The sequence below is a fragment of the Diorhabda sublineata genome, chromosome 10, assembly GCF_026230105.1.
Source record: "Diorhabda sublineata isolate icDioSubl1.1 chromosome 10, icDioSubl1.1, whole genome shotgun sequence".
Classification (NCBI taxonomy): Eukaryota; Metazoa; Arthropoda; class Insecta; order Coleoptera; family Chrysomelidae; genus Diorhabda; species Diorhabda sublineata.
Window position 1 is genome coordinate 14,889,849 of NC_079483.1, and position 21,954 is coordinate 14,911,802.

At 31.2% G+C, this 21,954-nt stretch overlaps 1 protein-coding gene across 1 annotated transcript; it reads left to right on the forward strand.

Moving 5' to 3' along the window:
• The first annotated feature begins 1,038 nt into the window (after positions 1-1,038).
• On the forward strand, positions 1,039-19,310 carry LOC130449231 (UDP-glycosyltransferase UGT5-like). Its single transcript, XM_056786915.1, has 5 exons — positions 1,039-1,290; positions 3,731-4,165; positions 9,669-10,034; positions 10,423-10,642; positions 18,985-19,310. Exons 1-5 carry the CDS (start codon positions 1,056-1,058, stop codon positions 19,250-19,252), a joined length of 1,524 nt encoding a protein of 507 aa, XP_056642893.1. The 5' UTR covers positions 1,039-1,055; the 3' UTR covers positions 19,253-19,310.
• Positions 19,311-21,954: the final 2,644 nt, after the last annotated feature.

Consider the following 21,954-nt stretch of genomic DNA (forward strand, 5'->3'; position numbering starts at 1 on the left):
ATGTTACTCCCGCACGACTTGCGAATTTGTACACGTGTTTCTAAACGAATTATCAAAGTAAATATAAAAATAAATAATGTCTTCTAACTATTATTAGTGGGTAGCTTTTGCGTTATGAATTTGTTCATATATTAATATTCATATATTCATTAGGTGTTATTGGAAATACCTGTCTTCATCTAATTTGATTTGTATATGATATACGTGAATAATGTTCGCTGACCTCTTGGTCATCTGTCGATCTATTTACAGCTCTGATTACCATTCTGAACCACTTTCAATTGCTGAACTGCTAGATGAAGACGAAAGTTTGAACATGGATAGTATCTTATAGAAGGCATATACATATCTCCCCTTGAACATTATGGCGAAAATACCGACTGTGAATGAATGAATTTATGAAGTTCGAAAAAACCAAGAAAGGGCGTTGTCCTGAAATTTGCTGATATTTTCTACTGATAACATCCTGGTTTGCTTCATTCCAAATGTCTTTGAATAATAATGCTGAAATACTCCATTCGGTAGAACAGAATCCAAGCATCCTTAATTATATTCACAAATATCAAATACTATCAAATTCAATCCATGCTGAACATGAATACATTAGAAGTAAATATAACTAACTTCACTAATACCACCATTAATTTTATCAGAAAGTAAATTATAGACACTTATTTGTCATGTACATTTAATATCCGTTTTGTTTTAATGAAAATATTTAATTAATGATTAGAATAGGAAATTGAAACATTGGAATCTGCTCTAGTATTTTTCAAAGTGCGATTTCTTTATATAGTCTTCTAATTGCGTATACCTATTATTCACTTAGATTATTAGAATTTTCATTTTTCGTGAAAAACTGCCTTCATTGAACGCTCGGTGTATAACATACTATTTTCTAATTGCTTATATTGAATAATATTCTTATCCTATAACAAATAGACAATATCAATGGGCGTGTTAAATAGGTTTTAATGAATTTAAAATATTTAAACTATACAGATATATTATGGCGTGAGGAGTTCAGTGCTCATTATCAGTTCCACTTCACTGAAATGAAGTTGGTCTTATTACTTTTCTTATGGGGAGTTTTCCCCCTTTTAAATGCTCACAATATCTTAGTAGTGCTTCCGTTTTGTGCTCATAGTCATTTTATGTTGGGTTTCAAGCTTGTTTTGGCGTTGATCGAGAGAAGTCACAATGTGACTTTAATTAGTTGTTATCCTCAAAAAACTCCGATAAAAAATTTACACGAAATATCTTTGAAAGAGGACACAGAACTTCTGTTCAGTAAGTAATTCGTATACAGTTATTGCTTTATCATAAATTATCGATGTCCATAATTATTTAAATTTTCCAAAATGCTGGAGTTTCAAAGACAGGAAACCACCGATTGGCTCCAAATTTTCATTAGATACTTTATCACAGAGTACCTAAAAGGATTTTTGGCATCTCCTAACGAAAGGGGGTGCAAAATAATTCTCATTTGAAATTCGTTAATATTTATATGATAACCTTAGATAGTTTCACAAGATAATTAATCATTTTTCTTATACAGTGTGTCTACTTAAGACGGAACCATAGAGAAAACTTTTATTATGAGTAGTGACAGTGAATATTAGAGTGAGTTGTTGTTTATAACATTACAATAAAAATGATAAATTTACTAAGTCGTGAAGAAAAATTATAACTTGTGTTAATTGTTGTAGACAATTACAAAACACATAAAGAGGCCGCAAATATTTTAATAATAGACATCCTTATATAAACATAGGGCATTCAACAGTTACAAAAGTTTTAAATAACTTTAAGGCTTGTGGAAGTATAGAAAATAAAAAGATTTTAGAATAAACGCCGAAAACGGGTTGCGAATGAAGACACTAAATTTGAAGTCATGCTTTCTGTCGTAGAAGACCTAAAAATATCATTAGGAAAAAGTGCCTCTACAATTGAAACTACTTCTGTTAGTAAAGATACAGTGGCAAATATTTTGAAAGGTGATAAATATCATGCATACAAACCGCAATTTGTACACACATTACTACCAAGGGATTATAATGTTCGTATCCAAGGAAACTTGGATGAAGATCCGTTTCTTACAAGAACTATCATATTTTACGATGAAGCAACATTTTCTTCAAACGGAACCGTCTCATCACAAAATTGTCGCGGGTGGTGGTCTAACAATAATCCAAAGTTTGTAATATTAACTCGGTACCAATATTCTTTTAAAACGAACGTATGTTGTGGTGTGTACAAAAACAAATTAGTTGGACTTTTTTTTTCGACATTCCTGAAATGCCACACAATACTTTAATTATTAGAAAATCAAGTGATTTTTTGTACGACCTTCCGTTACAAAAACGTATAACAATTTGGTTCCAACAAGACTGTGCTTCCATCCATAGTACATTAAACGTTAGATTACTCCTTGAAAATATGTAAAATGGGAAAGTGATTAACAGATTTTTAGATTTTTTTTGGCCTCCTAGGTCTGCTGATTTGACTTTTTTTATGAGGCTACTTAAAACAGCAGGTTTATCAGCAAGAACCATTTGATGATGTAGACCATTGGAGTGGTTTATTTCTGGAGAATTCCAAAAAATTATAATACGGAAAGTAATACAAGAGTTTGACAGAAGAGCAATTAAATATTTACAAAGAGAAGGTGGATATTAAAATGGAATTTAATTATGTTTGTTTCTGTTTAATAGATATTATTTGTCTGGATTTTTCAATTTCTACAATAAATAATCATTATGCATTCATTACAAATGCAAGGTTATTCAAAAACACTAATAAATAGAAAGATTATCATATTTTTACAGGTGAGAGAGTTAAATAGTTTCCAGCCAGAATAATTAATACGGAATGATTAGTAAATAAGCACAAAATTCAAATTTTTTGACAAAGCTTGTATAATGCTTTAAAAAATTGATAAATGATGGTTGCATTTTAACTTTTGGACCATGCAGAACCTTTTATTGGGAATAATTTTTTTCATAAAACCACTAATATCCATATGGATCCAACTTAAGTAGACACACTGTATATAATTTGAAAATTTTCTATATTTATTCAAATTATTGTTATATTTGAGAAATAAACGGAAATAAAACAATCATTATTAAAAAATGAGAATTAATCAACATCATAACATCTTTCACTAGGTCCCGAATGAATAGCTTTTATGTCAACTGTTTAAATGGATCTGAATTTAATTCAACGATGAATCGAGGTACAAAAACATTGTACACATTTACACAGAAGCATCGATATCTCAAGCAACAATTGTAATATTTACAGGAAAGGAAACGAAGAGGCAGAGCTGACCGCTAGGGAAGCTGTTTATAGTAATAATATGGAGTGCGTGATCTTTTTAATTACTGCCAATATTAAAACAATCCTAAAGCGTAAAGTGCTCAATGAATGGGAGAACAAATAGTCAACGTCCACACATAAACTTCGTGAAGTCAAAGACTCAGTAAAACCATGATCAATGCTCTACTGAAGAATCGATTTTTCAATTTCACCACTGATAGCTAGACCTTCCTCTTCCAAGTTTCTCACAATTTCTTCTTCTAATTCAGTAATTCAGATACACTCATTTCACACATATTTGAGTGTATGTACTAAATTACAGGGGATTTTCGGTGCTCCAGTCTTCCAAAATAGTATAAATATTTATCGATCGATCAAGTAACGAAATTCACTCATTTATTTTTTACAGGGGAATTTCACGAAGAGTTTTCTGATACTGGTTCATACAGTTATTTTGGTCAAATGATATGGGCAACAAACTTTTCTTACAACTTGGGAAAAGTCACACTTAAAAACAAAGGAGTCCAGGAATTGATGAAAAGCAATTCAACTTTCGATGTTATGATAATGGAGAATGTAGCTAACTACGTCATCGGTATACTCCGACATAGATTCAATTGTCCATTGATTGTACAATCACCTTTCATTACGGATACTTATCACAATAATTTCATTGATAATCCATTTTCACCAGCTTATATTCCCAACCTTATTGCTACGTACGATTCGCATATGAACTTTTGGGAAAGGCTACAGAATTTGTACCAAGAGATTGTGTTACAATTCATTAGAGATTTCAAGATGATACCTAACCAGATAAGTTTGATGCGTGAACTTTTTCCAGGTGAGTTTTTTTTTTAATATTTTTAAGACATGAAATGATTTTAGTTCCGTATATTAAAAGAACATTAGTTTTCTAATTCGAATCCGCTTAGGCTTCTCATTCGACAAATTTCATTTTCATTTTTAAGTTATATCTAAGCACGATTTTTCTCTGTACATTTCTACTTCAAAAGTTTCCATTTTTCTAATCTTCATACCTTTGATTCTTATTGAGCGTAAAGGTTCATTTGGAACACTCACTGGAATGAGATTGCATCGCGTTCGAGCTTTCAAACTTTCGAATTGTTCAATTGAGAAGGATAAGTTGAATACGAATATTGAAATTGTAGATTTGAAAAAATATAGAGTGAGTTTTATGTATGGAACGCCTTAATTATATTAATATTATTACATTGTTTTCAGATATTTTCTTTTTCGGAAAAAATAATGATCTTTGTTATTTCAAATGGATCACCCTATATATTTTGTGTTTTTAGAAATCCTTAAGAAATACTGATTATTTGTTATGCGATACTCTCTATACCTAAATGCCATAATTTCGGAGTTATAGCTACATTTACAGTATCTCTTTTAATTAGAATATTCTTCAATAATTTATTTGCTAATACAAATCTCGTAACAAGGTCTAGTGTCAGTAAGTAAGTAAAAAGTTTAAGGAAACTGGTGCAGTTGAATATTTATCTAAATCATGGCGTAGAAACCTTACAGCAACTAAAGACAAATGCTCAAAATGTTGTCCATTTACTTCAATATAACAAGCCATGCGATTTTTAAAACTTTTCACAACATTTTGCAACATCCCTGACTGCTCAATTCTTCTTATCTCTGTGGTAATCCCATCTTTTGATTTCTGAATATCGGCAGGTTTTGTTTTATAAGGAAATAGTCTAAAGGATTCATGTCGGGTGATCGCAGAAGCCATTCGATAAAACCACGCCTTCTAATCAATGTTCTGGGAAACACATTAAGTATTGCCTCACTACACGCATAGTAAGGTTGGTTGGGGCCTAATATTGTAGTTTTGGATATTGTTATTGAGATATTGAAAATTTTCTTTTTGAATGTAATTGGAAATATCCAATAAATCTAAATACGCCGGAACATTTAAGTTACCCTCAATGAAATTATTCCAGCTCATATATTCAGTTTATCGGGATGTTGGATGTGGAATTCACGCACCAAACGAGGATTGTTACGTGACTAGTATCTATAATCATTCCGATTTATGTTTCCTTTAATACAAAAAGTGGCCTCATCGCAAAACATAACATTACTTAAAGAATTTGGATCGTTTTGATTGTAACATTTTTCATTTGACAACTTTTGAAACAACGTTACTTTGTATAGATGGAATTTATTATCACATAAAATTTTTATTACGGATGTTTGAGAAATATCAAGTTTGGATATTAGTGTAGTAATCAAGTGTGGATCGTGGTCCAACAGGACACAAACATCTAAAGATTTGTTATAAGTTATAAGTTATAAGTTACTGACAGTTATGATATTTTGATTCTAATCTAAAGAATCAATGGAGGGAACGAAAGAACCAGTGTAAAATGTGAAGTGTAATGTGGTAGTGAGTGAGTAGACTGAATCATAACAATCAAAAAATAGCATCGGTTAAGTTTTCAAGTATATAGAACTAAAATGCAACCTATCAAGTACTCCAAAAGTAAAATCACTTTGTGGTTAACTGGCATTATTTTTAAATCCAAATACTGTGACATAAAATAGTAAACTTCTCACAAAACTTCATTCTATATGTTTATTCAATGCATGAATAGTATGGGTATTTATCTATAGAAAAATAGTTTATCGTATGAGTTTATATTTTTAACAATAGATTAAAAATTTCGCAAATGCCACAATCGAAATTGTTTGATGTATTATTCTGTATAGAAACTAATTACGTATTTGAAATGGAACAGGTAATATATGATATAGATGTTCGTGAAAATCTGGAATCGAATTATTTCTGTTCAACCAGATGAAAAACACGTGAAACAAGTCTGCGTTGGACGCATTCATATATTATAAACTGGGAGATTCTGTTTATCTCTCAACCTTTTTAATCTGGTTAATGCAGCTTTATACACTCAATGTGATTTAGTTAATAGCAAACTATTTTCTGCTAAAACCTTAGAGGGTATTCTTATTACTCAAAATTAAATTTTACAGTTTATAATTACTAATTTGGAATTATCATATCACAACAAATTTCTATGATTCAAGTTAATTGTAAAATAATATTAACTAACATTCGTGAAATCAAATTCAATTCGAAAAACACATTTTGATGAAATATTTGTTATAGAAAATATGCTTTTTCATTATCATTATTGAATAATTCTCCTCTACATGTTGCGATTCTGTACTCTTGCACTCCAATTAAGTTCTACCTCTCTAATATCCTTAAAAACTGCATCCAGCGATGGGTTCCCTCTCCTTCTTCTACCTCCTTCCCCGTTTTCATTGACCCTTTTTGCAAATCTATTTCCTGGTATAATTATTGTACGCCCCAACCATCTTGCTCTTTGAGTTTCTATGTATCTCGTTAGCGATGAGTATTTCTACAGATTTTTCATTTCTTTGTGAGATCTTCTTGTCCAATATCGTGACACTTGTTATCATTCTCCCGAAAATTTTCCTCAACACCCCCATATAACCAGTTTTATTTCGTAAGCCTTCGTTAAGACCTACGTTTCACCGTATGTAACTGATTGGTCGAATATTTCAATTTTCGCTGTTCTAAATAACTCTTTGACATAATCCTTTTTTTTTTCTATTCATCTCAATCTATTCTTACTTTATCAATCATATCGCACCTTGGTGTCTTCTGTACTACGGTTGCCATAACTTGTTAAATCTCGCACTTTTGAGTCAATGGTTTATTTTCTGCTGGTGCATGTCCATTTATTATTATTATTTTTGGATGATGAACGAAAACAAAAGTTACGTTATTAGTGATATCGAAAATATCTCTCACCATCTACTTGAAGTCTCAAAGACGATATGAAGTTCCAAATAGTCCTAGCCCGTATTATACTCAATTCTGCTTTAATTTGGTTATCATTAATATTAGAAATTTGTTCTTTGTACTCAATGGTCCTTGACGACCCATAATCCAACTATTAACTATGTTTTGACAAAACGGGTCTCAGATATTTATAAAAAATCTAATTTAATGGAGATGAATCTTGAGATATTGATGGCAATTGAATTGTTCCTCGCTGCTACACCAGTGGTGTACTCATATTAAATAGAAATTTTGTCTGAATATAAATTTAAACAGCTAGAGCAGGAACTAATTCGAAACTTAAGGTATAATACATAGAGAAGATACTAATTCAAGTCTTAAGAAGCCTAAGTAATATCCCATTGTAAGGTTTTCCTGAAATAACTATGGCCCTAATAGTTGGAGTTTTCTTGACCCCAAAAATGATAACTGTGCCTGTTTATCACCTCATTTTTATGGAACGTATGGAACGCTGTCCATGTTTTTTATCTGAGAAAATCAATTCTAACAAATGATGATGCGTTTTCATTTTTGGATATGGTAAATCAATGAAAAAAAAATGTTACAGATAATGTGAGAGTTCTAAAATTCACTATCAGGAGAAGGGAGAGGAGAATATCCACCCGTGTATTGGACTAATAACGTAGTTACAAAAAAAATCTACCTGCCACCTCTTATATTATTTCAAATTCCAATAACTGGAAATTATTTTTTTGCCGTTTTTCAAAGGAGGAAACAACTACTTTCCTGGTTAGTATGGCTACAAATATTTCATATCTCATATGAAAAATGTGATGTCAATCGATCTTTTTGTTGATATTGACATACCTAATGGCTCACAACTGCAAGGAGAGGGTTATAACCACTGACTGTGGAAAAAAAGTCGACTATTATGGAATTCGAGCAGTATTCGTTACTGTGAATGAATTGAATATCCAATTGCTTCGATAATTTTTTAAACTTGTAGGTATTCCGAATCGATCCATTGTGGTTTTTAATATCGCAGCACACTTTGATGTATCCATCGAAAAGTAATTTAACAACGTCGCCAAGTGTATAATCGCTTATCTATACAATATATCTCATATAAAATTATGATTAATTTGTAATTTCCATTTGATACTTTCATTATAAAATCTAGTTTTTGGCTGGGTTAGTGGATGGCCAGGGATCGTTAAGCTTTCTAATAGTCCCATCGAGTTAAAACTGACCAAACTGATTTCCTTTGAAAAACTAATTCATAGATTCTGCTTCATTTCTTCATAATCAAATTAATCATAGTTCCAGTATTTACCTTCATAGTGTACAGATTCCATATTAATTATTTTAATTCTAAGTATTTGTATTAATTAGTCGAAAAAATCAAACTAACTAGAATGATAAGAATAGCGATAAGCAAACTTAATGGTGTTTTAGAAATGTAGATATTACTATATATGATAAAATTACACGCACATCAAAGAAAAAAATAACAAACGTGACGCAGGTTCTGTACAAACGAAGGTCACGGCTACACTGGTTTGTCTACAGATACATTCCATTAGAAAGAGTAGGCTTCAGGCTCAACAGTTGATAGTCGATAACCTTTTTCTATAGCAATGCTAGTCTTGTTACTTAATAGCCACACCTTGTATAGCAATTCACCCTTTATTGATAATTTATTTTTGTATGACTGAATTACTTTCCAAAGGAAACAATTAAAATAGAAGCTGCAGAAATGCGGGATAACTATAATTATTTTTGATATTGCTTAAGACTGTTTTATCAATTGGTGTTATTGTTTGTTGCAATTTCCTTTTTTTTCTCTGTTATAAGGGCGCTGATCTCTTTTATACTTTTGTTTTCAATCGTAAGCTACTTGCCGCATGATTTAACTGTCGATCCGTTCGCAGTGGATCTGAGAGATCAATTGCCTTCTCAAAGCTTGTGTTGAGACTTCACCAACCCTTCTGGTGCTCACTACCTTTGTTTTATACAACCATTCAAATGTGAGAAGTATGCTCTAAGCTCAGGTCGCTGGCCTATAGAAAAATCTATTATATCAGGGATTTTATTTGAATCTCTCAGAGAGATTTGCCAGGAATCCTATTTCTTTAAAAAAGCTTGCAAGAAAAGATATTGATTAATGTTAATCTTATATTTATGAATGATATAAGTATCGAGTTATTTGTTCACAAAGTTGACGATGCATATTTTATACTTTGAGTCAAGAAATAACTTAATAATATTGCTTTATGTAAATATTTGAACATTTCAATTTAGCTTGTTAAGGTAAAACATAAATCGCAAATTTTCTTTTGCTTCTGCTCTGCGATTGCGACGTGGATTTTCAGTTAGTCAGACATAGAAAAAATTACTCATAAATAGGATGTTACTGATTCAGGTACTCTCAAAATCTGTAAAGTGGATATTTGCCAAAAAACATTCTACATTATTTTTGGGGATTTATCATATACAAAGTTCAAGATAGATTTTTCTATTTCAGATGCACCTGATTTATATAATGTTATATTCAATCCAAGTTTACATTTTGTACAATCAAACCCCAGTTTGTTCGATTCAATACCTTTACAACAAAATGTCAAAGAAGTTGGAGGTATTCATGTAACCGAGGGCAAACCGCTACCGAAGGATATAGAAGAATTCATGAACGACGCTAAAGATGGTGTTATTTTGTTTTCAATGGGATCATTGTTTAACGGTTCCACTTTTGGAATGCATATGAAATCAGCTTTATTACGAACATTTTCGAAAATTAAACAAAAAGTAATCTGGAGCATCGACGACCAAAGTATAGCAACATTAGATAATGTTATGATTAGAAAATGGGTACCACAAAATGATATCATGGGTAAGATTTGTATAAAAATAACGTTGGGATGGGAAGCCGATTTTTGACAACATTAACAATCTATATAATATACTGATCTTTCACCTACTAGTTTCGAAATATTCAATGATTTTCCTTTTCTAGAATATTTGCGTCACTCATTATACTATTTTAGCTCTCTCTCTGATCTGCGATATTTTTTCGTTGATCGATTTTCTTCGTATTACTATCCTCCAAAGTGGAAATCAATTATTTCGCCATGCAGAATTTCAATTGACTTATTCAATTTCCACTCCACAGTTTTAACAGTAAATTCATGGATGCATTCTGATGTAAACGATCATCTACCATATGCTGTGTATACGATATTTTGTGTGATTATTCTATCTCTATCCTTTTTTGTTTACAGCTCACCCAAATACTATATTATTCATATCACATGGTGGTCTTCTTGGGACATATGAAGCAATTTACCATGGTGTTCCGATACTAGGTCTGCCCGTAGCTTGGGATCAGAAAAGAAACATAGAAGAAGCTGCAAGAAAGGGGTTTGCTATTAGATTAAATCTTCTAGAGTTCACTGAAGAAGCATTTTCAAAAGCTTTACATGAATTAGTCACCAATTCTGAGTAAGTTTGGAACTTATGTAGGGAAAGTGGGAGTGGAGTTAGCTATTCATATTCTGCTCCGAATTATTAAAAGAAGTTGAACTAACGTTGAATTCATAACTGGAAACCTTTTTTCTTAATGCCCTCATTTGGTCTGGCATTGATTCCTCATTATCATGTTTTTATTTTATCAACTTCGTCAATTTCGTCAAAAATTAAGAAGAAACTTAATGTTAAATCTGTATAGTAAGTTCTTTGGGGGTAGATATGATATAAAGACTTTTATTAGCCAAAAAATAGAAAGCGATTTGTGATACGGTATATTGGTAAATTTTTCGTGAAAGCACATAAATACTCGAAATAAATTCAAAACTCTCAGCAGGCTCCCTCTGTAATGACCAATAGCCCTTGTATCGTCACACTAAATAGATATTTCAGGAACTAAACCAAAAACAAAACGAAATTGAAGCCTCTTTTTACTGTTCCTAATCCCAAATACTCAAGTTATTCACATCTATTAATTATCTGCCATTTGAGAGGTATTTAAAAACTGCCGTTTTATAAAATTCAACAACAAAATTCTGCTATTATCATCTATAGTAATATAATATGAAAATAGACCTACTAATACGTAGAAACAACAACACAAATGTGGATTATGTGTTGGTTCAATTCCATAACGGTATAAAAGGAGAAGAGGGAGTATGTCGAATAGCAATGCCCAAACCAACAATGAGAAAAGAAAGATTATATCGGACATCTTGATTTGAAAGAGAAGCCCAAAATTCAAGAAGAAGCAAAACACAACTAGCACAAATATCAAGATGGAAGGATAAATGATCCCTACTGCAATTCTAAAATAATCAATAGAAGTGGACAAGTGATACGCATTGAACTTATACAGGGTCTTTCGAAACTTGATGCAAAACATTCAGAAGTAAATAGATAATGTGAAAATAATGCTGTGACATAAAAAATTCTCATACGACCTCTCGTTTTTCTATCGATACTTCGTTTACTTGTTTGTGTTTAACGGTGTAGAATAAACTTCCATTGTGACGCTATCATGTAGAAATTTGGGAAGCTCGTCGAATTTCAAAGAAAAATCCTCCGTGGATTGCGAAGCTATGTAGAAAGGTGCCTACTTCGAACATTTACTATTGTTTTTTTTTTGTTTTTATTTCATAATCTGTCACCAACTAAATTTTTTGAATAGTAATGAAAAACTAGAGAAAATATTCAATATATTCGTGTATTGTGAGAACTAATAGGTCTTGAATTAATCCTAACATCTGTTACGCGCAAATATAATATGGGATTTTTAATATTTTCTTACTTATGTACCTCCCGGAACACCCTGTAAAATGGAAGCTAATTGTGAAACACCTTTTAACCTAATTTAAAAACTTCGAAACGAAGAGAAAAATTATTACCCCAATCATTTGAGTTATAACAAGAAAATCAAGATATAAAAAGTTTCGAAAACTTTCGAAAAAAAAACTAAGTTATGATTAGTCCTCGAAACTTGACTTAGTATCTAGTATCTAAATACTCGTAAACTAATACCACTCGATTCGGCAACATTTTATGGTTGATACGATAAAAAAACTTATCACATCAGAACATAGAGATTGCGACATTTCGGAAACTCCTTTGATACTTCTTCCATCTTGAAAAATTCAATGTGGAGTAGGTACTTTCGGCATGGAAAACAAAATTTAGTAGATTATGATAAACATAAATATTTTTATGATAGTTTGAGTCATTAGCCATGCTTGTGTTTGTCTTTTGCGGCTGCAGTTAATTGCTTGATGTTTATTGACAGTAGCAGTAATTACTTTCCACAACAGCCTGATAGACCAAAGAAAAATTCAAGCAATTACGTTATGACATTTGAATCGCCCTTCACCGTGAAATTTTGTCGGAAATAAAGTTGTAAAAAAATTATTTTAAAAGTTAGATATCGACGAAAGAATTAAAATTAGCTTTTTGCATGAAGGTTTCATTATTTTTCATAAAATATATTATTTAGCGAGTCTAATATTACATAAGTTTATTCATAATGTAACATTTTTCGTATTTATTCACACTCTTTCTATTCGTGGGGTGAATTGATAAACACTGTCTCTTACGTCCTTTATTCATTTATACACTACACAATACATTTAATTTATAAAAATCTATTTATAAATATCACTTAAATAATTTCTGTGATTATGTTCACTAATTCGTTCTTTTCAGTACGACGATTTATTCAAAACTAAACCAAACTGCGCTACATAAACTTGTTTATATACTACAAATAGAATTCTACAAACTTCTAGAACAAAAAGAAATAATTGAATAGACTTTCCCAGAAACCATTTAAAAGAAATACTTTAAATAAACCCGCCCCCTATAATAAAATGTTCTAAAACGACACATCAAAGGCGCTTCCGCCTTTATGAAAAATGTGAAAAAAGCCGCACGAGTTCTCAGAATTTTAAAATTCCATTGTAGCTGGACAGGGCTAGCCTAAGGAACCATTTCACGAATTTTTTCTTTATAATAAAAATGCTAATTTCCAGTTTCTTTAACTTCATTTACTCAAAAAACTATGGTAAAATTTAATGGTCAATATTCTTCCATGAGGTTCTAGCTAAATTGACAGCTTTGAAAAATCTAATTTTTAAAAATGTGCACCGTGGAATATTATTCAAATTCCAATTTTTCCAAAAAATTCATAATATTTCTCATTATTGTGTATTAGATTATTATCATGAATATTTAATCAACAGTAAAAACATAAGAGCTTTTCTTTATCGGATAAATTTCTTTTTGTAACGAAATTATTTTGCCAACCAGTAGTTTTACGAGAAAAATTGACATAACAAAATCGCGAGTCCGAAGGTCGAGGGATTTTTTCAAATGTCAGGTTTTCGAGCAAAATTACTGATAGAAAAATTTTGAATTAAACAGAAATTTATTCTTAAAAGAGAAATCTGATTTTAGTTGCAGAATATTCGGTCCAAGTAGAAATCGTATTAATATCCAGTGGAACTTTTTTGCACCAAGAATTTTTGTTTTAGTAAAAGGTATTTGGAGTTATAAAAATTAGTTTAGATATTATGTTTCATTTTTTTTTGTAACAGTTATTTTAACAATGCAACGGGACAAATACCTGCATCCAGTTCATTTTTTGTTATCCATTTGATGTTTGCCAGTTTTTTCGTCCCACTCTGGGTCTTTGAAAATATTGCATTCAAATCTTGTTGAAATTTTATTTTGATTTTTTTTTTCTTTAAAATGGTAGATTTTACATTTGGGTTGTTTATATTCTACAATTTTGCTATTTTTACTATATCTTTCTTGTTTAATGTTACAGAACTTTGTCTTCTTTTCTCTGGAATAACTTATTATTCTTTCCGTTTACTATTTCTCGCTTCACGAGCTTCTTTAAAAGTTATGTTGGAAAAAGGATCATATTTAATATTGTATTCATTGAAATATTCTTCTTGGCTCATCTTCGTAGTTGAATTCCAAATTGATTTAATTGCATATTCTTTATAACCTTCTCCATTCCTCTCTTTTTGTAATAGAATTATTTTCGACAGTTCGTAATTTCGTACTTCACAAAACTCCATAAATTTAGTATTTTTGTGGATTGCGTGATTGCCTATTCTATATTTTCTGTTGTTTGTTGAGGCGAAACTTCCCCAAAACGACTCATGCTGTAATGTTTCAGTATCAATTATCAACAATACTTAAATAACTGACAGGGCAGACATTAAATCGACTAGATGTACATGCTTAAGAGGAGCTGGCACGCTGTCAAAATGACAAAACAGTCATATACAAATGACACACTTATATACGAGTTAACTTATCAAACTATGATGGGGACACAAGTGATTGATTGTCCAAATGAATTCCTATTTATTATGAATATATTACATGCTTCTAAAAACTGAGAGTGTGTCTACAAAAGCGACAGACATCAAAATACTATTCTAACATTTATAGAAAGCCAACAGATGCTTTTCGACTTGCACTTGATTGGAATTCTTAATTATACTAAAATCAATATAAATTGTTTGGACTTTATTACAAATTTATTGCATATCAATGACAATTATGAAACGATTGGAAACTAATTAGTTATTAGTTCTTATATTATATTTAATCGAATTAGAGATTGAATAGAATAAAGATGTGATTATAGGAAAGGATATAATAAAGGATATAATAAGAATATAATGAAAAGATCATTAAGTGGATGTTATTCTCTCCAATGACTTCGGGTCATTTCAATTTCAGATAGGAAAGGGTGTCTAATGTTGACAAAAAAATGTAATTCATTAATATAGGACGCTTGTGATTCAAGTAGTATGTGGTACCAAACTCAATACAGTCAAGAGTTTCTTAGGCAACGTTTTTTAACGAATACAGTACTACCCGAATTCAATTTCAAGTTTCCCGATTGAGAGTTATTGCGGTGTATCATTTAAATTCAGAAATTTCGTCACAGTAAGAAAATAGTTGTTTTTTCTGAATGAATATGAATTAATTAAATCAATTTGGAATGTGATTGATTGATAGGATCATCCACTTTCCAAATACTTTCATCACAATTTCTATGGAAATAAATTCATCCACTTCGGCGATGGCATCCACCATTAAAGTTTCCAACTCAATTTGTTTATGTATGAAAATTTATATAAAATTGTGTCTACGGCAAAGAATAAGTTATATGAAAAATAGAGATACATATGTCAGATAAGCTGTAGTCGGGGCTGTCTTAAGTATCCAAGAGGTCACAAGCTAAAATACTGGCTTAGTGTAGGTTATCATTAGGCGATTCCTGTTATCAATATCATTCAATCTCTTCATTGAGATAATTTAGATAAAATAGCATCATGAAATATTGGTTGAATATTACTGCATTTTTTCAAAGCTCAAAGTCATTCCCATTTTTTGTTTTTTAAAGAAACTTATAAGAAAGTTAACCGTGTTTCTCAGTGAAAATATACTAAAATAAACGTTTAATCGTATCTGATAACTTTCAGTTTATATCATTTCACTGTTGCGATTATTTTAGTACAAGTTTTTAGAGCTATACACAGAATAAAAAATGAAAAATGTCTGAAAGCCGACCAATAAAAGATATCTACTTAATGTGTTAGATAGAACATCTGACGTAAAGTATTAGGACAACATATTGAGTGGAAGTTCATTTTGAAAAATAATCTCTTATCAGAGTATTTTTTTTTAGTAGAAAAGGAGATATTTGACCAACATGGTAAGCTTATTGTCCTATTGTCCTTTGCGTTTATTGAATAGAATGATACTCCAGCATTCACACTTCTGGTCTTGGCTCTAAAACTAACAAATTCCGGATTATATAGTCGATGTTTTTGAATAATGTGAACAAATTTCAATTTTGTTTAATGGCATAAATTATATTACTCACTTCTTCACCTGACGAATGAGAAATCATCAAATTTCAACTTTTCTTGTGCAATGTAATGAACGAAAAAACATTCTTATCAAAAGATTCACAATGTAAGCACTCATTTTGAAACCTACCGTAAAAATAAAATTAGATGAGAAAAAAAACAGATCCAGATAGTTCAAAATTAAAATCAAGTTTATCCAACTGGTTAAATAACTAAATTCACAACTTTGAAAAACTATTTATTAACATAAAATTTACATAAGCAAAGTGGTTTCAATAATCTGACTACTGTTCTCGTTGGATATCAAGACTATGTAGTACACTCTTGCGTGTTTATATTTTCTTAAATATTATTCTATTCTATACAAAAGCTATAATTAATTATATTTCTAGTCCTTAGAGTCATATCATACAAAAATAAGGGAAAGTAATTTGATAAGTTAATGGAAGTTCAAGTATCTAAGGGACGTATGGAACCGCTTGAGTAAAACGTTGAGGACGGTCAGTTTACAATAAATCAGAATTGAAGCAAGCTTGCATTTCAGCATTTTGATGCAGATCAGTGTATAAAGTGGCATTTTATGCAATCCATAATTTATGTGATAGTTTGAAATTGACGACTGTGAGTTTGGACGCAGAATCATGTGTTATCAAGTACAGTAATTTGAAAAAAGTTTTACACATCTTTTTTTGGTATAGTTCTTCCAATATCTATTACAGATTATAAAAACTCTTGCCGACAATTTTGTTTGATCTGCCATAGGCGTAGATACCCTATTTTATAAATTTATTATTTTTATAAATACTTTTAAAAATATGTATATCTTATGCGAGAAAATATTCGTTAAAATGCAATAGAATCATCATAAATTGGACGCTATTACACGCCGTTATTTAGACAGAAGCACTTAATTGTAGACCTACTTGGAAAACAATCATTATTATACCGCGTTAACTTGCTACAACTGCATATTTAATTATAAAACGTAAACAGACGAGTAAAATGTGTCTGTCTGTAAGGGAGTTTGGTTTAAACAGGGCACCAGACATGAACTGAGCCCTTTTTGTACATTATTTCAAAGCAAAAACCATAAAGGAAAATGAATTCTTTGCAACTAAAACAAATAAAAAAAACATTTCAATTCCAAAGTATCTCTATGAATAATAATGGTAGTCAGAATCGTCTGAGCTGGAGTCATGATTGGGTTGAATTATGAAGGGTCGTAAAGAGGGTGATACTACATACTTATCTTCTTCTTTTATAACATGTTCGAAACAGTTTACTCACAGCTCTTGGCGGTCTCCTGCTAGAACTTTCATTACCAGTTCCACAATCTCTTTACTCAGTTCTTGAGATTGATTACATCTTCGTAATTCTTATTTTACGATTGCCCATATTAACTCTAGGGTTAAATATGCAGTAGTAAGGAGGTAGTCTGAGAAGAGTATGACCCCAATTCTTTGTTTGTTAGGCCTTTTTTACGATCGCTGATAGGAATAGAAATATTTTTTTCAGACATAAATGTTTAAATTTCTTTGCTACTACTACTACTACTTTGGTACCTTAAGGAGTTGCCGCGAGTGGTATGGTGCGTTATCCATAACGATTACTGATTGTGGTGGAATGTTAGATGGAAGCTGTTCATTAAATTACTTTTCAAATAATTCTGCTGTTATATCTTCATGACAATCAGCCGCACAGTTTTTGATTTTTTTAGCAGATATTAAAAAAGCATTAGGCTTCCAGCGTGTACAATTATTCCGTTTAGACCATGGCCCATTCAAACAGCAATTTTCACTATTTTCAACCCAATCGAAATTTACTACATCGTGACTGTCAAACCATGTTTCATCTAGATAAATTATCTGTCTATTAAAACTTCGGTAGTCTTTTATCTGACGCCATCAAATGACGACGACGATTCGGTTATTGCCATCCATTTATTCAGTTTTTTGTGTTTAAAACCACATGCTAACAAAACTTGACGCAATTTTTCTAAATTGGTATAATTGTATTCTGGATAATCTGCTATAAATTGTCCTACGTATAAAAGCTTGAGTAGCTTTGTCAACTGATTTCAGTGTTTCTTTACATGTTTTTCGGTTCTGTGCCTAATCGATAAATGGAAAATTTATTTACTCTAGTTAATTCTTACTATGATTGTATTATCAGATTGCTGAATATTTTCCTTTTCTAAACATTAAATATTTAAAATAACTTGTGTTTGTAAATCTTAATCTTTATTACTAAATTCATACCTGTCTTTATTCTCACTACACTGTCTAAGTTCATTGTCTTCATTCGCCCATGGTCTAAATAACACCTTATTTCTATTTATTCAAAGAAATTTATGGATTATATAAATCTCACCAAAGGAAGTCACTGTCTCTGGCAGGAATATCCCGAAGAAATTGTTTAGATACAGCTTCAACCAACAGAAATGCACTTATGGTTACGATTCGATGTTTTCATTGCTAAACAGTGGATATGATGAGTCCACGTGGACTGACGGTTTGTTACATGTTTGCCGATTTTATACGGAAAGTGAATATTAATTTTCATTTCTTAATTTGGCATCAGTGCCGTGGGTATTTATGAAATATTGATTGTTCCTCGCATAACTGTATTCTGTAATTGATATTGGAAAAAGTATAAACCTAATAGATTTCAAAATATGAGCCATACTTTGAGATCTTCCTTCTCAAGAGGAGACTGACACATTATAAACAAATATAAATACGGAAGCGAGCTTAATTTAACATATAAGATCAAAATAGAGATCCAAAACTTTTTAAGTATCTTGATAACGGGTATTTATCTTCTGATTGAAATAGTTCAGAAAGAAAGGTCGTTTCTATGAACTGAATTCCATTTGCTTTGTTACTTTTTTAACATCCATAACACTAAAATTCATCCGCATTCATTTAGTTACAGGTTAAACGCCAAAAAGAGATCAAGAATTATGCGTGACAGGATAGCGACACCATTGGAAGAAGCAGTTTTTTGGACTGAGTATGTTATCAGGCATAAAGGAGCGCCGCATATTAGACCAACTGTCATGGATCTCAAATGGTATCAAAGATATTTAGTTGACGTTTTGATATTCATTACTGTTATTCCAATTCTAGTCATATTTGCAATTATTTTATTTGTTAGAACAATTATAACCTTGAAATCGAAATTGAAACGCGATTGAAGGACTATTTTATAATGAATAAATTATATACAGAACTTTGATTAAACGTTTCCCTAAACTTTACAGCATTTTCTACAGTTCCTAACAAGTCAATAAAACTTTTTGGAAATTCATAATAGGAGTATGAATGCGTGGGTTGTGACATTTTGGCGATAAAATGGAAAATAAAATTTTTACTAAATCTTTCGAATGCCTGACTATATATTTATCATACGAAATTTAATTAATCAAGAATTGTTACATCACAAATTTTTTGTGAAATATTGAATTTATCTGATTTAGAAAATAACCACTGAAATTACAAAAAATTGTTCGAAAAAAATATTCGAAAAATAATCGGCCGTTATTCGAAGGAGAAAACTGGACAGAACCGGCTTCACAACCTATGTTATACCATACCAAGTTAAATTAGTTTGATGAAAATTTGTTTTCTACAATTATCCAAATCATTATGATATTCATTTCCGAGTATAGGATAATTCGCATTTGTTCCAAAATATTTACATATTTACATACATAATCACGATCCATATTTACCCACACTAACAAAAAATATGTTATCATAGCTTGTGGATTAAATTTGAAAATTCTAAGACCTTATTTCAGGCAAAATCCTATCACATCTTGAGACAAAATTTCTTCCGCAACGTAATTAAGCTAAATTTTGACAGTGACAAAGTAGTGTTCTATAAATTTGAAACAAATGTAGTGCTACTTCCAAATACTTTCCACTTTCCTTCTGTAATCCATTTCCCATATTTTTCACATGTTACGAATGTCACTGAAAAGACTTGTATTCTACGTGTATCTGTCTGAATACATGCTTTCTTCAGTAATAAATGAGTGTCATTCACTTTTGTACACAAAATTGTATTTTCTTGACTATGAATTCCGCTTCAAACGGCATTTTTTCATATATTTTTTCGCATGCATATACTTTTCTTGTTTACTCCAAACCAAAGGCCATTATTTTCAATTGTTATTCATTTCAAAGAATATTACTTTTGATACTGCTTACGGAATTTCAATTCGTTTAGCTTTGAAACTTTTTGTTAATATAGGAAACTCGGTAGTATGCTTTCAGATTTTCAATTGCTCAATTGTGAATTATTGTTTGGGGAGTTGATCGTGATACTCCTATATTTCTACTAAAACTGGAACGCCTTATTACAAGAATGTAGAGTACGAGGTCTGGCTAATAACGAGACTGCGCGCTTAGAGGGCGCCCTAGACGTTTTTTACCACCCCTAGACGGGTGTGGTAAAAAACGAGTAGTGCGTTGGGTATCTAGATATCTTGTCTATGCACGTCCCGAAACACGTTTCCGTAACTATTATAGTATTTGTGCTGTAGCGGTTTGAAACAAACGTATTTTTTTCTCGTGCCGAAAACCATGTGTGACGGAAAACAGGAGCAACGTATCAATCTCAAATTTCTCGTTAAATTGGAAAAAAACCGTATAAGTGCTATAAATTGTTACAATAGGCCTATGGGTATAATTCTCTATCTCCTGCGCGTGCTTTTGAGTGGTGTAAGCACTTTAATGATAGCCGAGAGAGCACTGAAGAAGACCAGCGCCCAGGTCACCTTGTGACTGTTCAAACTCCGGAAACAGTAACCAAAATCAACCAAATTACGCATGTAGATCGTCGAATGAGCATCCGGATGATTGCCGAGGCTGTAAACGTCGAAAAAAAAAATGGTTAGAAGAATTTTATTCGAAGAATTACACTTGACAAAAGTCTGTGTGAAGCTGGTGCCCAAAAATCTGACTCCTGATGATAGTTCATTGTTTATTAATTCCCTTCAAAGTATTTTTTTTTCTGATTGATTTGAAATGTCGAGTAGAAAGTATAAACGAAGATCTGATCGTTTTTGTTATGTTTGTGAACATTTTATATTTTCAAAAAAGAGAAGAAACATTTTAGATTCGTTAAAAAACTGTTCATCTTCATCCTCATCATCAATTATTAATAATATAATGATAATATAGCTCTTTTCAACAATCTTGATAAAGATAATAGTTTTTAAGATAAATTAGAAATAATGATTCAGGGTACAGACAAGCCGATGTAGTGCATGAGTCAGTGACAAGGCGATACTTAAAGGTAAGCAACTTATACTTGTATACTTATACAGGTGTAATGGGTAAAAAGTACACAAATTAGAGATTTTTCGAAACTTCAAAATTCGTATCTCTAAAAATATCGACTTTATCGTGAAACGTCATAATACATTTATTATTTGTAATTCGATAAAAAAAATTCCGGTTGAAAAATAACAATTCTTTGTATTTGTTTAAACAATTTCGGTTTAAGCATTGTTGCATGGGGTTGTCCCATTGCACCATGCATTTATATCATTCTATGAGCAATTTGAAGAGGATCCCATGAAAAAATTAATGTGGAATAGTTTTCGCTACTCATGCACCGAATTCTCCTGGACACAACTGTATACAACAATAACAGAAATAAGCTAATAAATTATGCCGAAGCCATTACGAACAAAAATTCGTTATAACGATGGATGATTTATATATTTGCAATTTCACGAAGTGAAAAATAAATCAAATTGACCGTGATGTTGATACATTGGGGTGGGGTCAAAACCTTTACTCGAGATCTTCTAAAAAATTTTATTTTGTAGTTATGAATGATTATGAGTGTTTGCTTTTCATCAGTTATCAACATAACTTGAAAATC

What these genes read in the sequence shown, in the direction of transcription:
- LOC130449231 (XM_056786915.1), top strand. Translation starts at nt 1,056, where the DNA reads ATGAAGTTGGTCTTATTACTTTTCTTATGGGGAGTTTTCCCCCTTTTA. An exon ending in GGACACAGAACTTCTGTTCA is followed by an intron (nt 1,291 to 3,730) that starts GTAAGTAATTCG and finishes TATTTTTTACAG; the next exon opens with GGGAATTTCACGAAGAGTTT. An exon ending in ACCACAAAATGATATCATGG is followed by an intron (nt 10,035 to 10,422) that starts GTAAGATTTGTA and finishes TTTTGTTTACAG; the next exon opens with CTCACCCAAATACTATATTA.